This window comes from Rhinatrema bivittatum, chromosome 5 (assembly GCF_901001135.1).
Source record: "Rhinatrema bivittatum chromosome 5, aRhiBiv1.1, whole genome shotgun sequence".
Taxonomy (NCBI): domain Eukaryota; kingdom Metazoa; phylum Chordata; class Amphibia; order Gymnophiona; family Rhinatrematidae; genus Rhinatrema; species Rhinatrema bivittatum.
The window spans coordinates 307,205,889-307,223,241 of NC_042619.1; the positions used below are offsets into that span (position 1 = coordinate 307,205,889).

Genomic DNA, 17,353 nt, shown 5'->3' on the forward strand with positions numbered 1-17,353 from the left:
AGGACTCGCAAATAGTCCCAGACCCTAGGCACCAAAAGCTCTAGCAGAAGCCTAATGTGACTCTGCAATTTCAGCAATATCTTTCCATGAGAAACACTCTTCGCCAGCAAGTAGAACTGAGATCCCAGATACTCCAGAGTTTGAAAGAGAACTAAATGGCTCATTGCTAGATTCAACACCCATCCTAGAGACTTCATCAACGCATCAGTACCTATCAGAGGTCCTCTGATTTCACACAAATGAGCCAGTCGTCCAGATACGGATGCACCAACACACACTCCTTTTGTAATTCGGCTGTCCCTAGTACCATCTCCTTGGTGAAGATACACTGGAGTCGTCACAAGCCAAAGCGAAGAGCTTGAAACCGAAAACGTTCCCTAAGGACCATAAACCTCAGGAATCTCTGGTGCTCTGGCTTTATAGCTATGTGCAGATACACTTTTGTCAAGACGAGAGATGCCAAAAACTCTCCCTTGCATACCACCGCTATGACAGACCTCAGAGTTTCCATGCAGAAACAGGAAACCTTGAGAGCCGCATTTAAGTTCTTTAAATCCAACATCTCTTGAATTGGATACAAGGGGAAAGAAAGAGGACGCTTAACTTAAAACTGACCTCTGGCCACACTAACCATGTTCATGGTTTGAGCCAACAAACTCAACAGGGCATCTCTGTGAAAAAAGAAAAGATCTGAGCAAAGTCCGAAGCAGCTCTCAATCATATACAATTTCTCCCTCTTCTAGAAGTGAGAAAGCCAATTCCCCATTCGAATCCTCTGATGTCTCATGATCTATATCCCCTTGAACATTACCAGGGACATCCCCCTTGCGGCATTTCCTAGCCATGTCTGACAAATGGGAGGCCCAAGCGTGCAATCCCTACATAGTAGGTTGCTTTGCCTTTGCTGGGTGCCCCTGCAGAAATGTCTGCAGGACCTGGAAACATTCCACCTAGGAGGAGGAGGAGGAGGAGATGGATGGATCTATACTGGAGCCCATAGACCCAAACTTGCTCTCTCCAACCTCTCTCTCTCTCTCTCTCTCTCTCTCTCTCTCGGGGAAGCTTCTGCCCTTGGGAACAAGGGAGGAGGATAACTGACCGTTGCCTCGCCTCCCATTCCACTCCTCTCTAGAGACATCATACGCTGAGGGGATGTCCCAACATCGGAAAAAGCTCTAGTAGTCAAATCTCTTTGAGCATCTAAACAGCACTGACACAAATGGAGAGTGAGGACTGAATTGCTATCTGACAGCAAGCCTCACAGATAGCAAGACATCCCCACAGTGCCTAGCTCTTCCAAACTTCAGCTCTTGGTGGTCTCCTGTGAGCACACCAATGCCACAAGGCGAACATGCATACCCCTCTAGGACATGCGAAAATACTCACTCAAGACTAGGTCGCAATCATAAGCACAGATGTACATGCGCAAATACGCGTATAGGCTGTGGTCACTCAAGTTTAGATTGCAGTCTTATTCGCACAAGTAACCACACAAATACAGGCTCCAGTCTAGGTAGCGGCCTTATACACACAAGTACCTACGCAAATACGTGCTCAATTACCTGCACAAATAAAACACAAATCTAGGCCGCAGCCTTACACGCACAGATCCCTGCGTATGCAATCGCCATTCAGCGAGAATGCACGCACACGCCTACGCATGCGGGAAACGAACAGTCTACCACACAGCTAAGCAAAGCCTGCCTGAACCTTCAGTACATTTAGGCCTGGATCCATTCAATGTCCAGCACCGAAAATCATGGAAGCTTCTCAACAGCTCAGTCCTCTTGATTGGCTGAGAATCCATGGAGACTGGGGCTGAGAGTCAGCATTCCTCGCTGCTTGTTCTGCTAAACAAGCTTTGCACATAAGCAAATTAAAACCGACAGAAGTCCTCTACCAGAAACAGATTCCTCCTCGGTGTCCCTCTGCACCTCCGCAAGACAGAAAACCAACAGGGTTGAGGAGGGGATTCCCCTGCCTCTCCTGCCAACACTGCTAAGGAATAAAAAATGGCCGCTGTTTCTGCACTAATGGGGAAAGCTTTTCCACGCCTCCTGGGTGACCCCGACGCCTGTGAGGCTCGTTCTACCGGTGCAACCATGCTCGATGCAGATCCCCAAATGCCATGCCGCTTTTGCCACATGCACACGCTGTTCCTCCCTGCACCCACAACACCTCAATGGCAAGCAGGGGAACAGACCCTTAGCACCACAGAGCTAACACTTGGCCTCCGTTGCAAGAAGAGAAACTGCTAAATTAAAAAAAAACAAAACCCATTGCTGAGCTCCCCAAGCTGTTAAGGTAGCTCCCCCCCACCCCCGATCCCTGCTGCGCAAACTTCTCTATAACTAGTTCCTTGTTTGTTTTTTTTTTTGGGGGGGGGGGGTTGGTTTTTTTTTTTTTTAACTCTGAGAACAAATAAAGATACATAGAAACCAATAGTTTCATTTTGGTGCAGAGGTTCCAGTTCCAGGAATGCAGGCCACATGGCAAATCAGAAAAGAGCCAGAGCACTAGCTATATCCTCCTCCTTTCGCCAAATTTTAGCAACCCAGCTCAGGATAAACTATATAAAATGGATATTTCCTTACTCCACTGGGCTTGCAGTCTAAAACTGCCAGGTTCCACTGCTGTCTCATGGAGGATGAGGGATCTGGACCACCAGATGTACACCCCATGGACTTCCAGACCGAGCTGTCAGAAGGGTCACCAACTCCCTGCTCGTCCACCTCAAACTGAGGGGAGGGGTGGCCCCACCAGGACCTCACAAATCCCCTGGGAGAATCCAGAAATTTTGTCTTTTAATCTTTTTTTTTCTCTCTCTCCAGACTGCAGGTTTTACACCATCTACCACATGTTGGAGACAGAGAAATAGTGAGGGACTGCAGGGGACACACTGGGTTATGTACAGTGTGTGTGAAACTTTCTCTGTCTCCATCTGTTGGCAGGGAGGCAAAACCCAGGAGTCTGGACTGATCTGGGAACGCACAGGGAACAACATTTTACATGCAGAAAGGGCTTTATTGCTCTCCCCGTGGCTGGCCACAGTCCCTGGTGGTGGTGGTGGGGAGCCTTAATCTTAATCTTTGCACAACTGTAACACCTATTAGCCAGACTCGGTGCAAGCGACCCAGGTTTTGGAGGGAGCTACAGTCTAAGGACCACCACTGCTGAGGCTGAACCAGATGAGGCTTGGAAGTTATAAAATAAACTGAAACCCTCCCTCTGTAAGATAATTGCAAATTAAGGTTCATGGCTTCAAAGTCCAATGGAGGCTGTTTCTAATTGGGCTGGAAGTCCAAAGGAGCAGGAAAAACCTGCTGGGTCAAAACAAAATCTAAATGTGTTTATAAAAGCGTTGTACAAAACAATTCACACGATTATATTCCTGTCGTAATGTCCTTGCTTAAGGACACCCAGCAAATGAGAGAAGACACACAAGAGCACCCTCTGGGGAAGGAGAGACAGGTTATCCCGGGGATCCTTTGCTGCTGCACCAGCACTTACCTGCCATCAGCTTCCCATTTCCTATTCTACCTGACACTCAGGGGCTATGTGTGCTACTCTGTGCCATCATCATTCCTACGCCACCAACTCTGTAAAAATGGCAAAAGAAAACTGAAAGGACACAAGAACTTACAATAGCACTGGAAGGTTGCCCTCAGATTCAGCCCCAGAGCAGAGCTGTATTTCCAGTCTTACTGCACTGTCAAAAAGCACAGAAACCATGTGCAAGGTACCACCGAGCCAGCTTCTTAAAGGCGTCCTGCCGTGTAATGTGCTAAAATTGATTATAGTCTGCCTTGCTATAACATCAGTCCCCAAAGCTAAATGAGATGTTATTTAAGACTTCCTCTGGCAAACTGGAAGAAAACCCTTTAGGGAATGGGGGTAGTCCCATGTCACATACTTTTTTTCTTTCTCTTCGTCCCACCAAGGGCCAAATTCAAAGCGTTGAGGAACCAGGAGAGAAAGTCGACTCCATCACCTGTGACAGACAATACAGAAGGATGAGAGAGTGCAATATAAACATGTAATAAAATATACAATATTTAACCAAACTCTTCTTTAAAGAGTCATCAGCAAATTCAGGCACATATGAAAATGTGGCCCCCACATTCTCTGCCCAACTGGTGCTTTCAGTGCTGTATATTTTATTACCAAAACCCTTTGATTGCTATCAAGGGTTCAGATATAATTCAGGTGCCTTCAACTGTGCCCACACTTTTGTTCATACAACTTTACTTCTGCTATTAAAAGGAGTTCAGTGCATAAAGAATATGCACATGAACATGAGTAAAACTGCACACAAACTGGCACTCTTCCATGTAAATCCTATATTAATGAAGGCATTAGCTGTAACTCCCCAGTGCAGAGATGCATAGGCTTAACTCAAGGTCAGAGGTGGAGTAGAGCATCTGGGGCTGAATCTGGAGGCTATGATATCTGGGATTTGTGTACATCTGCTGAAGAGAGAATACTGGTAAATAATTCAATCAGCACCTTTTCTTAAGGCAACGATGCAGTTACTAAAAAGATTGTGGTCCTGTCTCCCTCTGCTGGCAGGATGGCATAAACCCAGCACATCTGGATTGGTCTAGCAGAATAAGGAAAACATACCATTTGTGCATATATGTGCATGGTTGTATGCAGAAAACAATGTGTGCACACAAAAGCTGTATGCACAAAACACGAGTCAGGAGCACAGAAGTTGTGCTTCTAACTTTATGTACCTAACCTTTAGGAGCACAACTTTCATGCACACAAATCATGTTTTCGACACAATGCACATACATGCTCAGATTTTTGTATTTATGCGTGTGGAGGTTTAACCCCTGATGCATCAGCATACGTTATCTTACTACACTGGGAGTTAATTTTTTTTAGTGTGTGAGTAAAGAAGATGTGTACTTTCAGTATGCATTCCCATTCTGCAAAGACTATGGCCTTAGTCATCCAATGAAAGGGAAAGGTCCTAGGGGAGGCCCCTACGCCCCTCTAAAATAGGATCCTCCTCCTCAACTGGTTCTGCTCTCTTTTCTTTGATTCCCAGCTCCGCCGAGACCTGCGTAATAATAGCCATCAATTCAACAAACTGAAAGAAGAACAGCTACTGGAATTTTCCCTTCCTCCAGAGGGTCCTTATCCGGATCCCTATCCAGGTCCCCAACCCTCGGAAAATCCTCAAGAGGCTCCTCAGGCAGTTCCCCATCTCGGGCTATCAAGCTGCCGGTATTCGAAATGGCGCCGACAGCCTTTGCCTTCACTATATCACAGGGGCTACCAGTGTCAATGGTCGGCGTCATCTTGTGCTCCTACCATGTGACAGGGGCCAACCAATAGCACCGGTAGCCCCTGTGACATAGTGAGAGCAAAGGCTATCGGCACCATTTCGAATACTGGCAGCCGACGGTCCGAGTGCAGGAGATCGCTCCAGGACCACCAGGGACTTTTGGCAAGCCTTGATGGGGGGACGACGACTCCTGACCCCCTCAAGACTTGCCAAAAATCCCTGGTGGTCCAGCGCGGGTCCTGGAGCGATCTCCTGCACTCGGGCCATCGGCTGCCAGTATTCAAAATGGCGCCAATAGCCTTTGCCCTTACTATGTCATAGGGGCTACCGGTGCCATTGGTCGGCCCCTGTCACATGGTAGGAGCATAAGATGGTGCCGACCAATGGCACTGGTAGTCCCTGTGGCATGGTGAAGACAAAGGCTATTGGCACCATTTCGAATACCGGCAGCAGACAGCCTGAGTGCAGGAGATTGCTCCAGGACCCCCGCTGGACCACCAGGGACTTTTGGTAAGTCTGGGGGGGGGGGGGGCAGAAGGGGGGTGGTTTTATTCGTTAGATACATTGTATTCATGGGGGTTCGCCATACGTTTCATGACCCCACAAATACAACAAACAGGAACATATACATTGCGGATTGCCAATACATCGAAAATGAATGCACACCCCTAGCATTTTTCATTCACTTCTTATTGCATTGGGGCCAAACTGCGTCACACACACTACTAGGACCAGACAAGAGAAAAAATAAATAAACTGCACAGGACAGAGCAGAGAAAGATGGCTCAAAAGAAAAAGTGGTTAAGAAAGAATGACTATATGACTTTTTAATAAAAAGATCACAGGACAGATCAGCTGCCACAAATTTTGTGAACAAGCAACTTGCCAGTAGAGGAGCAGCGTAATAGTTAGAGAAGAGGACTGAGAGCCAGGGACGCCAGCTTTCAAATAGGAATATTGGTTCTTACATGCCAGTTTTCATTCCTGTAGTACCACAGATCAGTCCAGATTCCTGGGTTTTGCCTTCCTGCCAGCAGATGGAGACAGAGAGAGTTTCACTGACACTGTACATAACCCAGTGTGTCACCTGCAGTCCCTCAGTATTGACCTGTACCAAGTCAAGACGACAACAACCAAATTTCTAAGCAAACTCCCTGCCCTCCAATGAGCCAGAAGAAGGAGAACTTGCCCAAAAAAACAATGGAAAACAAGTTTCCAAATTTAACATAAGCGATCAGCACTGAAAACCTCCAACAACTCAGCACTATATATAAAGCAACAGTACAAGCAGTGGACTCCCTCCCAGTAAATGGGCAGGTTTCTGAACTGATCTGTGTTACTACAGGAACAAAAATTAGGAAATAAGAACCAGTCTTCCTTTCCCTGTACATGCCCCAGATCAGTCCAGAATCCTGGGATGTATCTAAGCTCCCCTTAACTTGGGGAACACCCAATGCATTAATTCCAATGTTAATGCCATAGAACCCAGGACCTGTAAATAGCCCCCAACCCTAGGCACAGAAAGCTCTAGCAGAAGCCTAATCTGACTCTGCAATTTCAGCACTCTTTCTCCTTGAGAAACACTCTCTCCACCAGTGTGTTGAACTGAGCTTTGAGATACTCCAGAGTTTGAAAGAGGTCCGAATGGCTCGTTGCTAGGTTCATCACCCATTCTAGAGACTTCAAATGCATCAGAACCTTTTGTACTGATTGTGGACAGAGGTCCTCTGATTTCGCACGAAGGAGCCGGTCATTCAGATGCAGATGCACCAACACACCCTCCCCTTTTGCAATGGGGCCGCACCTACCACTATCACCTTGATGAAGGTATGTGGAGCCATCACCAGACGAGGTGAAGGGCTTGAAATTGAAAATGCTCTCCGAGTACCATGAACTTCAGGAATCTCTGGTGCTCCAGTCTGATGGCTTATGTGCAGATATGCCTCTGTCAAGGCAAGAGATGCCAAGAACTCTCCCTTACGTACAGCCACTATGACGGACCTCAGAGTTTCCATGAAGAAACGGTAAATGCAGCTCAAGGTTTTCTTTAAATTCTATATCTCTTGAATTGGATACAGGGGGAGAAAGAAACAGGATGCTTAATTTAAAATTGACCTCTGACCACACTAAGGAGTCAATTTTAAAAGCAGCACGTGGCCGTCCATGTGTGTGTGGTTTCTGGCATGCACTGATTTTATAACATGCACATGCATTTATAAAATCCAATGGCCATGCGCAAGGGGGGGGGGGATTTTTGCTAAATAGATGTGGCGATACAATCAGGACTCCCCTAGTTCCCTCCCCAGTTTGCTCCTTAATTCGAGTGGACTGGAGGGAACTTCCCTACCCCCCTACCTAATCTTCCTCCCTCTTCTCCTCTCCTCCCCACCCCCTAAACCTAAGCTAACTATTGCCAATTTTTTTTATTTTACTACTGACTGCTCCTCCGGAGCACAAGTAGTTTCCGCATGCTGGCAGCCAGCCGGCACAAGCTGTCCCGACCCGTCTCCATCCCGCCCCACGCCTTTTTCAGGGCCCGGTATTTCTGCTCGCAACAGGGGTTACGTGCTTGGCCCAGCTCGCATATTTGGAAGGGCCCGATAGGTGCAGAAGTGCCGGGCCTTGAAAAGGGGGCAGGCCGTGGTATGGGCATGGAGTGGCAGGATGGAGACTGGCCGGGATAGCGGCCATTAGGCTCTGTCTCGGGGAAGCGCCCACCGGCAGCCGGCCAGCTCACGGAAACTACTTATGCTCTGTTATTTATGTGTGTAGCTGTTTGAAAATTTGCTTGTGTGTTCAGAGTTTGAGCCAACAAACTCAACAAGACATATCTGTGAAAAAAGAAAAGGTCTGAGGAGAGTACGAAGTGGCTCTCAATCAAATGCAATTTCTCACTCTTCTAAAAGGTGAGAAAGCCAATTCTCCATCGGAATCCTCTGATGTCTCATGATCCACATCCCCTTAAACATTACCAGGGACAGCCTTCCTGCATTTACCCGCTGTGATTGACAAATGGGAGGCCCGAGCATGCAATCCCTACATAGTAGTTTGCTTCGCCTTCACTTGGCGCCCCTGCAGAAATGTCTGCAGGCCCTGGAAACATTCCACCCAGGAGGAGGAGGATGGATCTATACCGGAACCCATAGGCCTAAATTTGCTCGCTCCAACCTCTCTCTCTCTCAGGGAAGCTTCTGCCCTCAGGAACAAGGGAGGAGGATAACTGACCATTGCCTCACTTCCCACTCCACTCCCCTCCAGAAACACCACAGGCTGAGGGGATGTCCCAACATGAGCAAAAGCTGTAGTAGTCAAATCGCTTTGAGCAGCTAAACAGCTCCGTCACAGAGATAGTGAGAACTGTATTGCTATCAGACAAGCCTCACAGATAGCAAGGTGCTTGGACCTGTTGATCCGCGGCACCTAGCTCTCCTAAACGTCATCGCTAGGTGGCCTCCTGCACGCTCATCAATGCCACCTGGGCGTACACACACACAAATACGTGCTCGTATAGGCTGTGATCATATATGCACAGCTACCTGCACAAATGCATGGTCAAATTTAGGTTAGACTTATGTGCACAAGTACCTGCGCAAATATGCATTCCAGTCTGGGTCATGGCTTTACATGCACAAGTACCTGCACAAATATGCATTCCAGTCTGGGTCATGGCTTTACATGCACAAGTACCTGCACAAATATGCATTCCAGTCTGGGTCATGGCTTTACATGCACAAGTACCTGCACAAATACGCATTCCAGTCTAGGTCATGGCCTTACGTGCACAAGTACCTACGCAAATAAGTGCTCAAATCTAGGTCATAGATGGACGTGCTTAAATCTAGGCTGCGGCCTTATGTGCACAGGTCCATGCGCATGCACCTGCCTACGCAAGCAGGAAAAGAACCACTGCCAAGGCCTATCTCATAGCTAAGCAAAGCCTGCCTGCATCTTCAGCGCATTTAGGCCCGGATCCATTCAACATGTGGTACTAAAAATCATCGAAGGCCTGAAGAACTTCTCAACAGCTCAGGCCTTTTGACTGGCCGAGAATCCTTGGAGACTGGGACCGAGCGTCAGCATCCTGCTAAACAAGCTTTAAGCATAAGCAAGTTAAAACCAGTAGAAGACCTCTACCAGAACCAGAAACGACTCCTTGGTGCAAGTGCCTTTCTGCACCTCCGTGGGACAAGGACCCACCAGTGATAGTTGAAGAGGGGATTCCCCTGTCTCTCTCACCGATGCTGCTAGGGAATTGAAAATGGCCACAATTTCCTCGCTGACAGGGAAAGCCTCAGTGCTAGACCCCGTTTCCCGTGAGGTTTGTTCTACCAACGCGGCCATGCTCGATGCAGACACCTCCCCCCTCCCAAACACCATGCTAATTTTGCTGCACACGCATGCTGTTCCTCCCCACACCTGTGGCACCACCAGCACCTCAACGGCAAGCAGGGGAAGAGTCCTTCAGCGCCACAGAGTCAACACCCTTTCTCCTCTGCAGGCAGAGAAGCTTCTGAAAAACCCCTTTCACTGAGCTCCCCCCAGAACCCCGATGCTGCACAGATTCCTCTAACTAGTTCCTTGTTTTTTGTTTTTGTTTTCACTCTCTGAGGACAAATAAATAAAGATACACAGAAACCAATACTTTCCTTTGGTGCAGAGGTTCTGGGTCCAGGAGTGCCTTTAGCATGGCAGATCAGAATAGAGTCAGGCTACTGGCTATATCCGTATCCTTTCACCAAGCTTTAGCAACCCAGCCCGGGACAAACCGTATAAAAGGAATACTTCCCTGCTCCATTGGGCTTGCAGTGCAGAACTGCCAGCAGGTTCCTACGCTGTCTCGTGGGGGCTGTATATCTGCAGATCGAGAGACAACTCTAGCAGACATATTGTGTATGTGCAGAAGTGCAACTGGGTTGCTCAAGAAACATCGACAGCAGGGAGATCTGACAACCAGACAAAAGAGACTCATGAGCACAGGCACCATGGTGGGGCTGAAACTCAGAAGAGAGATAACTGCCTGTGGGAACAGGAAAGATACTAACGTTGGGGCAACAATATTGGGCTAGGCTAAGATGAAAACAAACAGATCCAACTGTCATGATGTGCTGAGATAAGAGGAAGCTGGTAAACAAAGAAAAATTCTCTATGTAAGCAGATAATGTGCAGGCAGAAAACTGAAGGAGCTCTGACAGCGACTGTCAGGTCAGTCATTTGTCTCTCCTTCCCGATACTGTTATTTTGTATACCAATAAATGCTTCTAACCTAACTGAGGTCTGTTTACCTGTAAATGAGGATAAACATTGAAAGAAGCCTTCAGGTATGAGGGATCTGGACTACCAAATGTCCACCCCATAGACTGAGCTATCAGAAGGATTACCAACCTCCTGCTTATCTACCTCAAACCAAGCGGGATGGCCCACCAGGACTTCACAACTCCCTGGGAGGATCCAGAAATTTTGTTTTTTAATCTTTTTTCTCCTCTCTCTGAACTGTAGGTTTACACCATCTACCATCTGCTAGAGACAGAGAAATACTGGGGGTATGCAGATGGCATACTGGGTTATGTACAGTGTCAGTGAAACTTTCTCTGTCTCCATCTGCTAGCAGGAAGGTAAAACCCAGGAGTCTGGACCGACATGGGTACATACAGGAAACCCACTTCTCCCACTGCTGTTCCTTGTGACCTTGAGCAAGTCACTTCACCCTCCACTGCTCGATTTATTCAACTATTTTCCCATAGACACACGATATATTTATGGATGTTTCCAACGGTGGTAAATCTTCTCTTTCAGTTCCTTCAGATTGCATTTGTTCTTTCTTCTGGGGAATATAATAAGCTTTAACAACCACTGGCATACATCCTGATGGTATCTTCAAAACTTGTGATATATAATTTTCAAACAATTCAACAGAGTTCATCTGCTTTATAATAGGGAAATCTAATATTCTCAGATTTAATGCACGGATGTTATTCTCAAGATATTCAATCTTTTTTATAGTTTCTCTCTCAGCCTGCATTTGTTGATATTGAATTTTTTCAACTTGAGTAAGACGACTATCCAAACTCAGTTTTCCCTTCCTGTCTCTTTAGAGATTCTGTATTCAATTTGAGAGCGTTATTTGTTTCTGTCACTGCTTGAGTCAACAAGGATATTGATGAATCTAACCTTATGATAAGATTCCATAGTTTCTGTAGTGATTACAGGTGGTTTAATGATTATAGTTTCACTGACCTGTGCTCTAAGGTTTGCCCCCGATTCATGCCTGTTGTTCCAATCAGAGTCCTTCGAAACCGACATACTAGCCTCCATAAGTGTTAGGGGAGAGGTTCTGAAGGCCCCACAAGCAGGCATCTCTAGTATTGCCTGCTGACAAGGTTTCTTCTCCACGCTCATAGCGCTCTCTCCCCTTGCTCTCTGAAAAGTCTCTGATACCATGGCAGATTCTAGGGTTTCCCCCGGCTCTTTCCCTGGTGTTAGTTCACCAGTACCGGGGGGAGATGATGAATCCAGCGTTCCCGGGCTTAACGAGATCTCCTCGACGTGGAAGTTGAGACCTCACTTCAGGTCCCCTCCCTCAGCGGTCCTCTCAACGGGAGTAGTTGGGGGCCCAGCAAAACACTCTGAAATGCTCCTCTGCGACATATCCTTACTCAAGGTAATTAAAGGAAACTTCAATATTGCTTTTCTTTTCGTGTGAGGCATATTAATCATCGTTTAAGGAATATCTTCAGCAAGGAGATAACTTGAGAAGTCAGAGCGGAGCGTTTGCGTGACTTTCAACGGGCAGCCATTTTGTCTCTCCCTTGTGTTGCTTTTCCATTCTGACAGCAGCACAGTTGAGGGGGAGGAAAAGTCATATCTATAAACCAGGATGTGCTCCTCCCAGGACACACACACACAGACCAAAATGGCCCATCCAGTCTGCCCAATAAGGTGTTTAGGAATATAACTGCTATTTTGTGTGGGATTCAGCCCTAAACAGAAGGCAAGAAGGCAACAGCCATTCTGTCTAGGTTACCCCTATGCAGAAACATTACCAAGAGCTACTCCCAGTGCTTTGTTTCCATCTTCTTACCACTAGGGATCTTCCATTTATCTCAAACCCTTCTGAATTCTACCACCATTTTTTTCTTCACATCTCCCCTGTGAGGACATTCTAGGCATCCTTTCCATGAAAAAATAATTTCCTGACATTGTTCAAGAGTCTATTTACCTACAGCTTAATATAATGAGTTCCAAAGTTCTGCAGCTTCCTTCTTATTGGAAAATGGAGAAATTACTTACCTGATAATTTCCTTTTCCTTAGTGTAGACAGATGGACTCAGGACCAATGGGTATAGTGTACTCGTGCTAGCAGTTGGAGACGGATCAGATTTCAATCTGATGTCAGCACCTAGTACATATACCCCTGCAGGAAGTGCAGCAGATCAGTATTCTTCCTTGCAAAGCAGTATGGATATGCGTGTGATTGATTAACTTAATGAGTTTAACTCTGATAATTTAGGTGCAACGTTAAAATTTGATTATTTGAACTGATTGATTGGCTATAGCTGGAGACCGCCAGTATCTTCAACCGGAAAGCGTCGACACCCGGCAGGTGGATGCCCTATGTAAGGAAAAACATGGCTTACCTTGATTTGATGAACAACCATGTATAACAGCAGCCGAGGGTAGGCTGCTGAGTCCATCTGTCTACACTAAGGAAAAGGAAATTATCAGGTAAGTAATTTCTCCATTTCCTAGCGTGTAGCAGATGGACTCAGGACCAAGGGGATGTATAAAAGCTACTCCCGAACTGGGTGGGAGGCTGCCCGAGGTCCGCTTAGGATAGCTCTTGCAAATGCTGTGTCCTCCCGTGCCTGAACATCCAGACAGTAGAATCTGGAGAAGGTATGGATGGAGGACCAAGTTGCCGCTCTGCAGATCTCGGCAGGCGACAGTAATCTAGTTTCTGCCCAGGAGACCGCCTGGGCTCTGGTAGAGTGGGCCTTGACCTGTAGAGGTGGTGGTTTATCCGCTTCTACATAGGCCGCCTTGATGACTTCTTTGATCCAGCGGGCAATGGTTGCCCGTGAGGCCGCTTCCCCTTGCTTCTTCCCGCTGTGAAGGACGAACAGATGGTCCGTCTTTCGTACTGGTTCCGACATTTCCAGGTATTTGGATAGCAATCTGCCGATGTCGAGATGGCGCAGGGATTGACCTTCTTCCGACTTCTTCAAACCTTCCATGGTTGGTAATGATATGGTTTGGCTGAGGTGGAAGTGTGAGACTACTTTGGGTAGGAAGGAGGGAACCGTGCGTAGATGGATGATCCCTGGGCTGATTCTGAGGAATGGATCACGGCAGGACAGCGCTTGTAGCTCTGAGATCCGGCGGGCCGAGCATATGGCCAGTAAGAACACCATCTTAAGGGTTAGTAGACGGAGAGATAGGCCTCGAAGGGGTCTGAAGGCAGGTCCCGCTAGGAATTCCAAAACTAGGTTGAGGTTCCACAGGGGCACTGGCCACTTCAGAGGGGGGCGAATGTGTTTGACCCCTTTCAGGAAGAGTGAAACATCTGGGTGGGGGGGCAATGCTGTTGCCCTCGCTCCTGGGACCGTAGCATGCCAGGGCTGCCACCTGAACCTTGATTGAGTTGAGGGACAGTCCCTTCTGAAGTCCATTCTGTAAGAACTCCAAAATTATGGGAACTTTGGCGGAATGTGGTTTGGTGCTGTGATCTTCGCACCAGGCTTCAAATACTCTCCAGATCCTTACGTACGTTAGAGATGTGGAGAACTTGCGTGCTCGGAGGAGGGTATCTATTACTGACCCCGAGTATCCCCTCTTCCTCAGTCGGACCCTCTCAATGGCCAGACCGTAAGAGAGAATTGAGCTGGATCCTCGTGGAGGATGGGGCCTTGTTGTAGTAGGTCCCTGTGTGGGGGCAGGGGTAGAGGATCCCCTGCCAGTAGTCTTCTCATGTCTGCGTACCAGGGTCTTCTTGGCCAGTCCGGGGCCACCAGGACTAGACCTCTGTGTCGCCGAATCTTGTGAATGACTGTGCCCAGCAGGGGCCATGGGGGGGGGGGGGAAGGCGTATAGCAGGGTCCCCGGTGGCCAGATTTTACCAGGGCGTCGATCCCTTGTGACTGTGGGTCTCGCCTGCAACTGAAGTATCTGGGTACTTGAGTGTTGGATCTGTTCGCCAGTAGGTCCATTTCCGGAGTCCCCCACCGATCCACTATCATCTTGAAGGCTGTGGAGGACAGCTTCCATTCTCCCGGGTTTAGGCTTTCTCTGCTGAGGAAGACTGCTGTGGTGTTGTCTTTCCCGGTGATGTGGACGGCGGAGATGTCCTGGAGATTTGCTTCCGCCCAGGACATCAGGGGGGCTATTTCTAAGGATACCTGTTGGCTTCTGGTTCCGCCCTGTCGGTTGATGTATGCCACCGTGGTGGCGTTGTCCGACATCACTCTGACCGCTTTGTTTCGAAGTCTGTGGGCAAATCGCAGGCAGGCTAGCCTGACTGCCCGTGCCTCTAGTCGGTTGATGTTCCACCCCAACTCTTCTTTGTTCCACCGCCCTTGGACGGTTAGCTCTTCGCAGTGTGCTCCCCATCCGCTTAGGCTGGCATCTGTGGTGAGCAGGGTCCAGGTTGGGGAGGATATTCTTGATCCCCGGCTCATGTGGTTGGACTGTAGCCACCACCATAGCTGGGTCCACACTCTGGTCGGTAGAGGTAGATGTACAGTGTAGTTCTGTGATCGTGGACTCCACCGAGATAGGAGAGAGCGTTGCAAAGGTCTCATGTGAGCTCGCGCCCATGGTACCACTTCCAATGTGGATGCCATTAGACCGAGGACTTGTAGGTAATCCCAAGCTGTGGGCCGGGTGGCGCTCAGCAGGGTCTGGAGTCGGTTCCGCAGTTTTGATCTCCTCGTGGGGGTCAGGCTGACCTTGTCCTCCTTGGTGTCGAATTGGACTCTTAGGTATTCCAGCGACTGTGATGGCTGTAGGGAGCTCTTGTTCGTGTTGACTACCCATCCTAGGCTTTCCAGTAGTTATGACTCTGTTGGTTGCTCGGTGGCTCTCCTCCAGTGACTTTGCCCTGATCAGCCAATCGTCCAGGTAGGGATGGACGAGAATTCCTTCCTTTCTTCCTGAGTGTCGCCGCTACCACTACTATTACCTTGGTAAAGGTCCGCGGAGCGGTGGCTAACCCGAAGGGTAGTGCCCGGAATTGGAAGTGTTGGTTCAGGACCTTGAAGCGTAAGTAGCACTGGTGTTCCTGATGGATGGGGATGTGCAAGTAGGTCTCTGACAGGTCCAGGGATGTGAGGAACTCTCCTGGCTGTATTGCACGTATGACTGACCGCAGGGTTTCCATGCGAAATCTTGGGACCCTTAGGTGTCGGTTGACTGACTTGAGGTCCAGGATGGGCCTGAAGGTGCCCTCTCTTTCTTGGGCACATTGAAGTAAATGGAGTAATGTCCAGAATTTATCTCCCGTGAAGGCACTAGGGTTATGGCCTGTAGGGTGAGGAGTCTGGTCAGCGTAGCCTCCACTGCCGTCCTTTTGCGGGGGTCGTGGCAGGGAGATTCCACGAACTTGTCCGGAGGGGTTCGAAGGAAGTCTAGGTAGTACCCTTCTCGGATGATGGCTAGGACCCACTTGTCCGAAGTTCTCTCGACCCATCTGCGGTAGAATAGGGTTAGTCTGCCCCCTATGGCTTCTTCCCTTGGATGGGTCGGCTGATTCATATTGTGGGGTGCGGCTGGGACCTGAACCCACGCCGGTTCCCCTCTTGCTGTGCCTGTTCCGAAAGGACTGGTTTCTGGCCGGAGGACGAGGTGCTTGGTAGGTATTCCTATAAGGGTTGAAGCGCTGTGAGCTTCTGCCTCTGGATGGCCTGGGAAAGGGGCGCTGGTTTCTCTTTGACTTGTCTTCTGGCAGACAAGGTAATGGAGAGTCGCCCCATTTGTTAGCCAATTTCTCCAGTTCGCTGCCGAACAGGAGGGAACCTTTGAAGGGCATTCTTGTAAGGCGTGTCTTGGAGGAGGCGTCGGCCGACCAATTTCGCAGCCAGAGTTGTCTCCTGGCTGCCACTGAGGATGACACTCTCCTGGCTGCTGTGCGTACCAGATCGGAGGCGGCGTCCGTGAGGAAGGAGAGAGCTGATTCCATGTCTTCTCCCGGGGTGTTGTTCCTGGCTTGAGATAAACAGGAACGTGTCACCAAGGTGCAGCAGGTCGCAATTTGAAGGGACATGGCTGCCACCTCAAAGGCTTGTTTCAGTATGGCTTCCAAGCGCCGATCATGTGCGTCCTTGAGGGCCGCCCCTCCCTCCACTGGTATGGTGGTGCGCTTAGCGACTGCGCAAACTATGGCGTCCACTTTGGGGCATGCTAACAGCTCCTTGGTCGCTGGGTCCAGGGGGTACATGGTGGATAAGGCTCGACCCCCTTTGAATGAGGACTCTGGTGCATTCCACTCCAGGTCGATTAGCTGTTGTGCCGCCTGTAGGAGGGGAAAATGGTGGGCCATCTGTCGGAGGCCCTCTAGCAGGGGGTTCATTCTAGGTTCCCTCGGGGTGCCTTGGCCCGGGATAGCGAGCTCCGATAGGCATTGAGATACCAGGTCCGGAAGGGTCCTCCTTTGCGAAAAGGTGTCTCATGGTTCGATGCGGTTCTGTCCCAGAGGGAAGTTCTCCCTCCTCGAGGGGCTCAACTTCTTCCTCGGAGTAATCCGTTTCCCCGTATGTGGGGCTTCTGGGAGGTGGGAGCCTGTGCCTAGCCCTCGAGGGTCCTGGGGCATGAGGGTCTTCCGGTGGGTATGGGTCTGCTCGGTATTCAGACTGCATCCTGACAAAGGCGTGGATCCCTTTGAATAATTCCACCCAGGAGAGCGAGGCCGGTTCTAAGTTGAGGGGTGCCAGGTCTATGGGTGTCCCCGTCTGAGGGAGGGTCTCGCTGGGGCCTGCTAGGTCCAGGGTGTTTCCTGAGGAGCTAGCACTTAATCGTGGGTGAGACTGGCCGTGGGCTGGAGCTCCTAGGGCCTCTTCACATTGGGCG

The 17,353-nt window shown here is 49.0% G+C and overlaps 1 protein-coding gene across 2 annotated transcripts in view; it reads right to left on the minus strand.

The window, feature by feature from the left end:
• USP39 (ubiquitin specific peptidase 39) overlaps positions 1-17,353 on the minus strand; it is an 87,675-nt gene that overhangs the window by 42,002 nt on the left and 28,320 nt on the right. For both annotated transcript variants that reach the window (XM_029604269.1, XM_029604268.1), the window contains exon 7: positions 3,914-3,991. In XM_029604269.1, the coding sequence (XP_029460129.1) occupies positions 3,914-3,991 (78 nt within the window). The remainder of the gene's footprint in view (positions 1-3,913; positions 3,992-17,353) is intronic.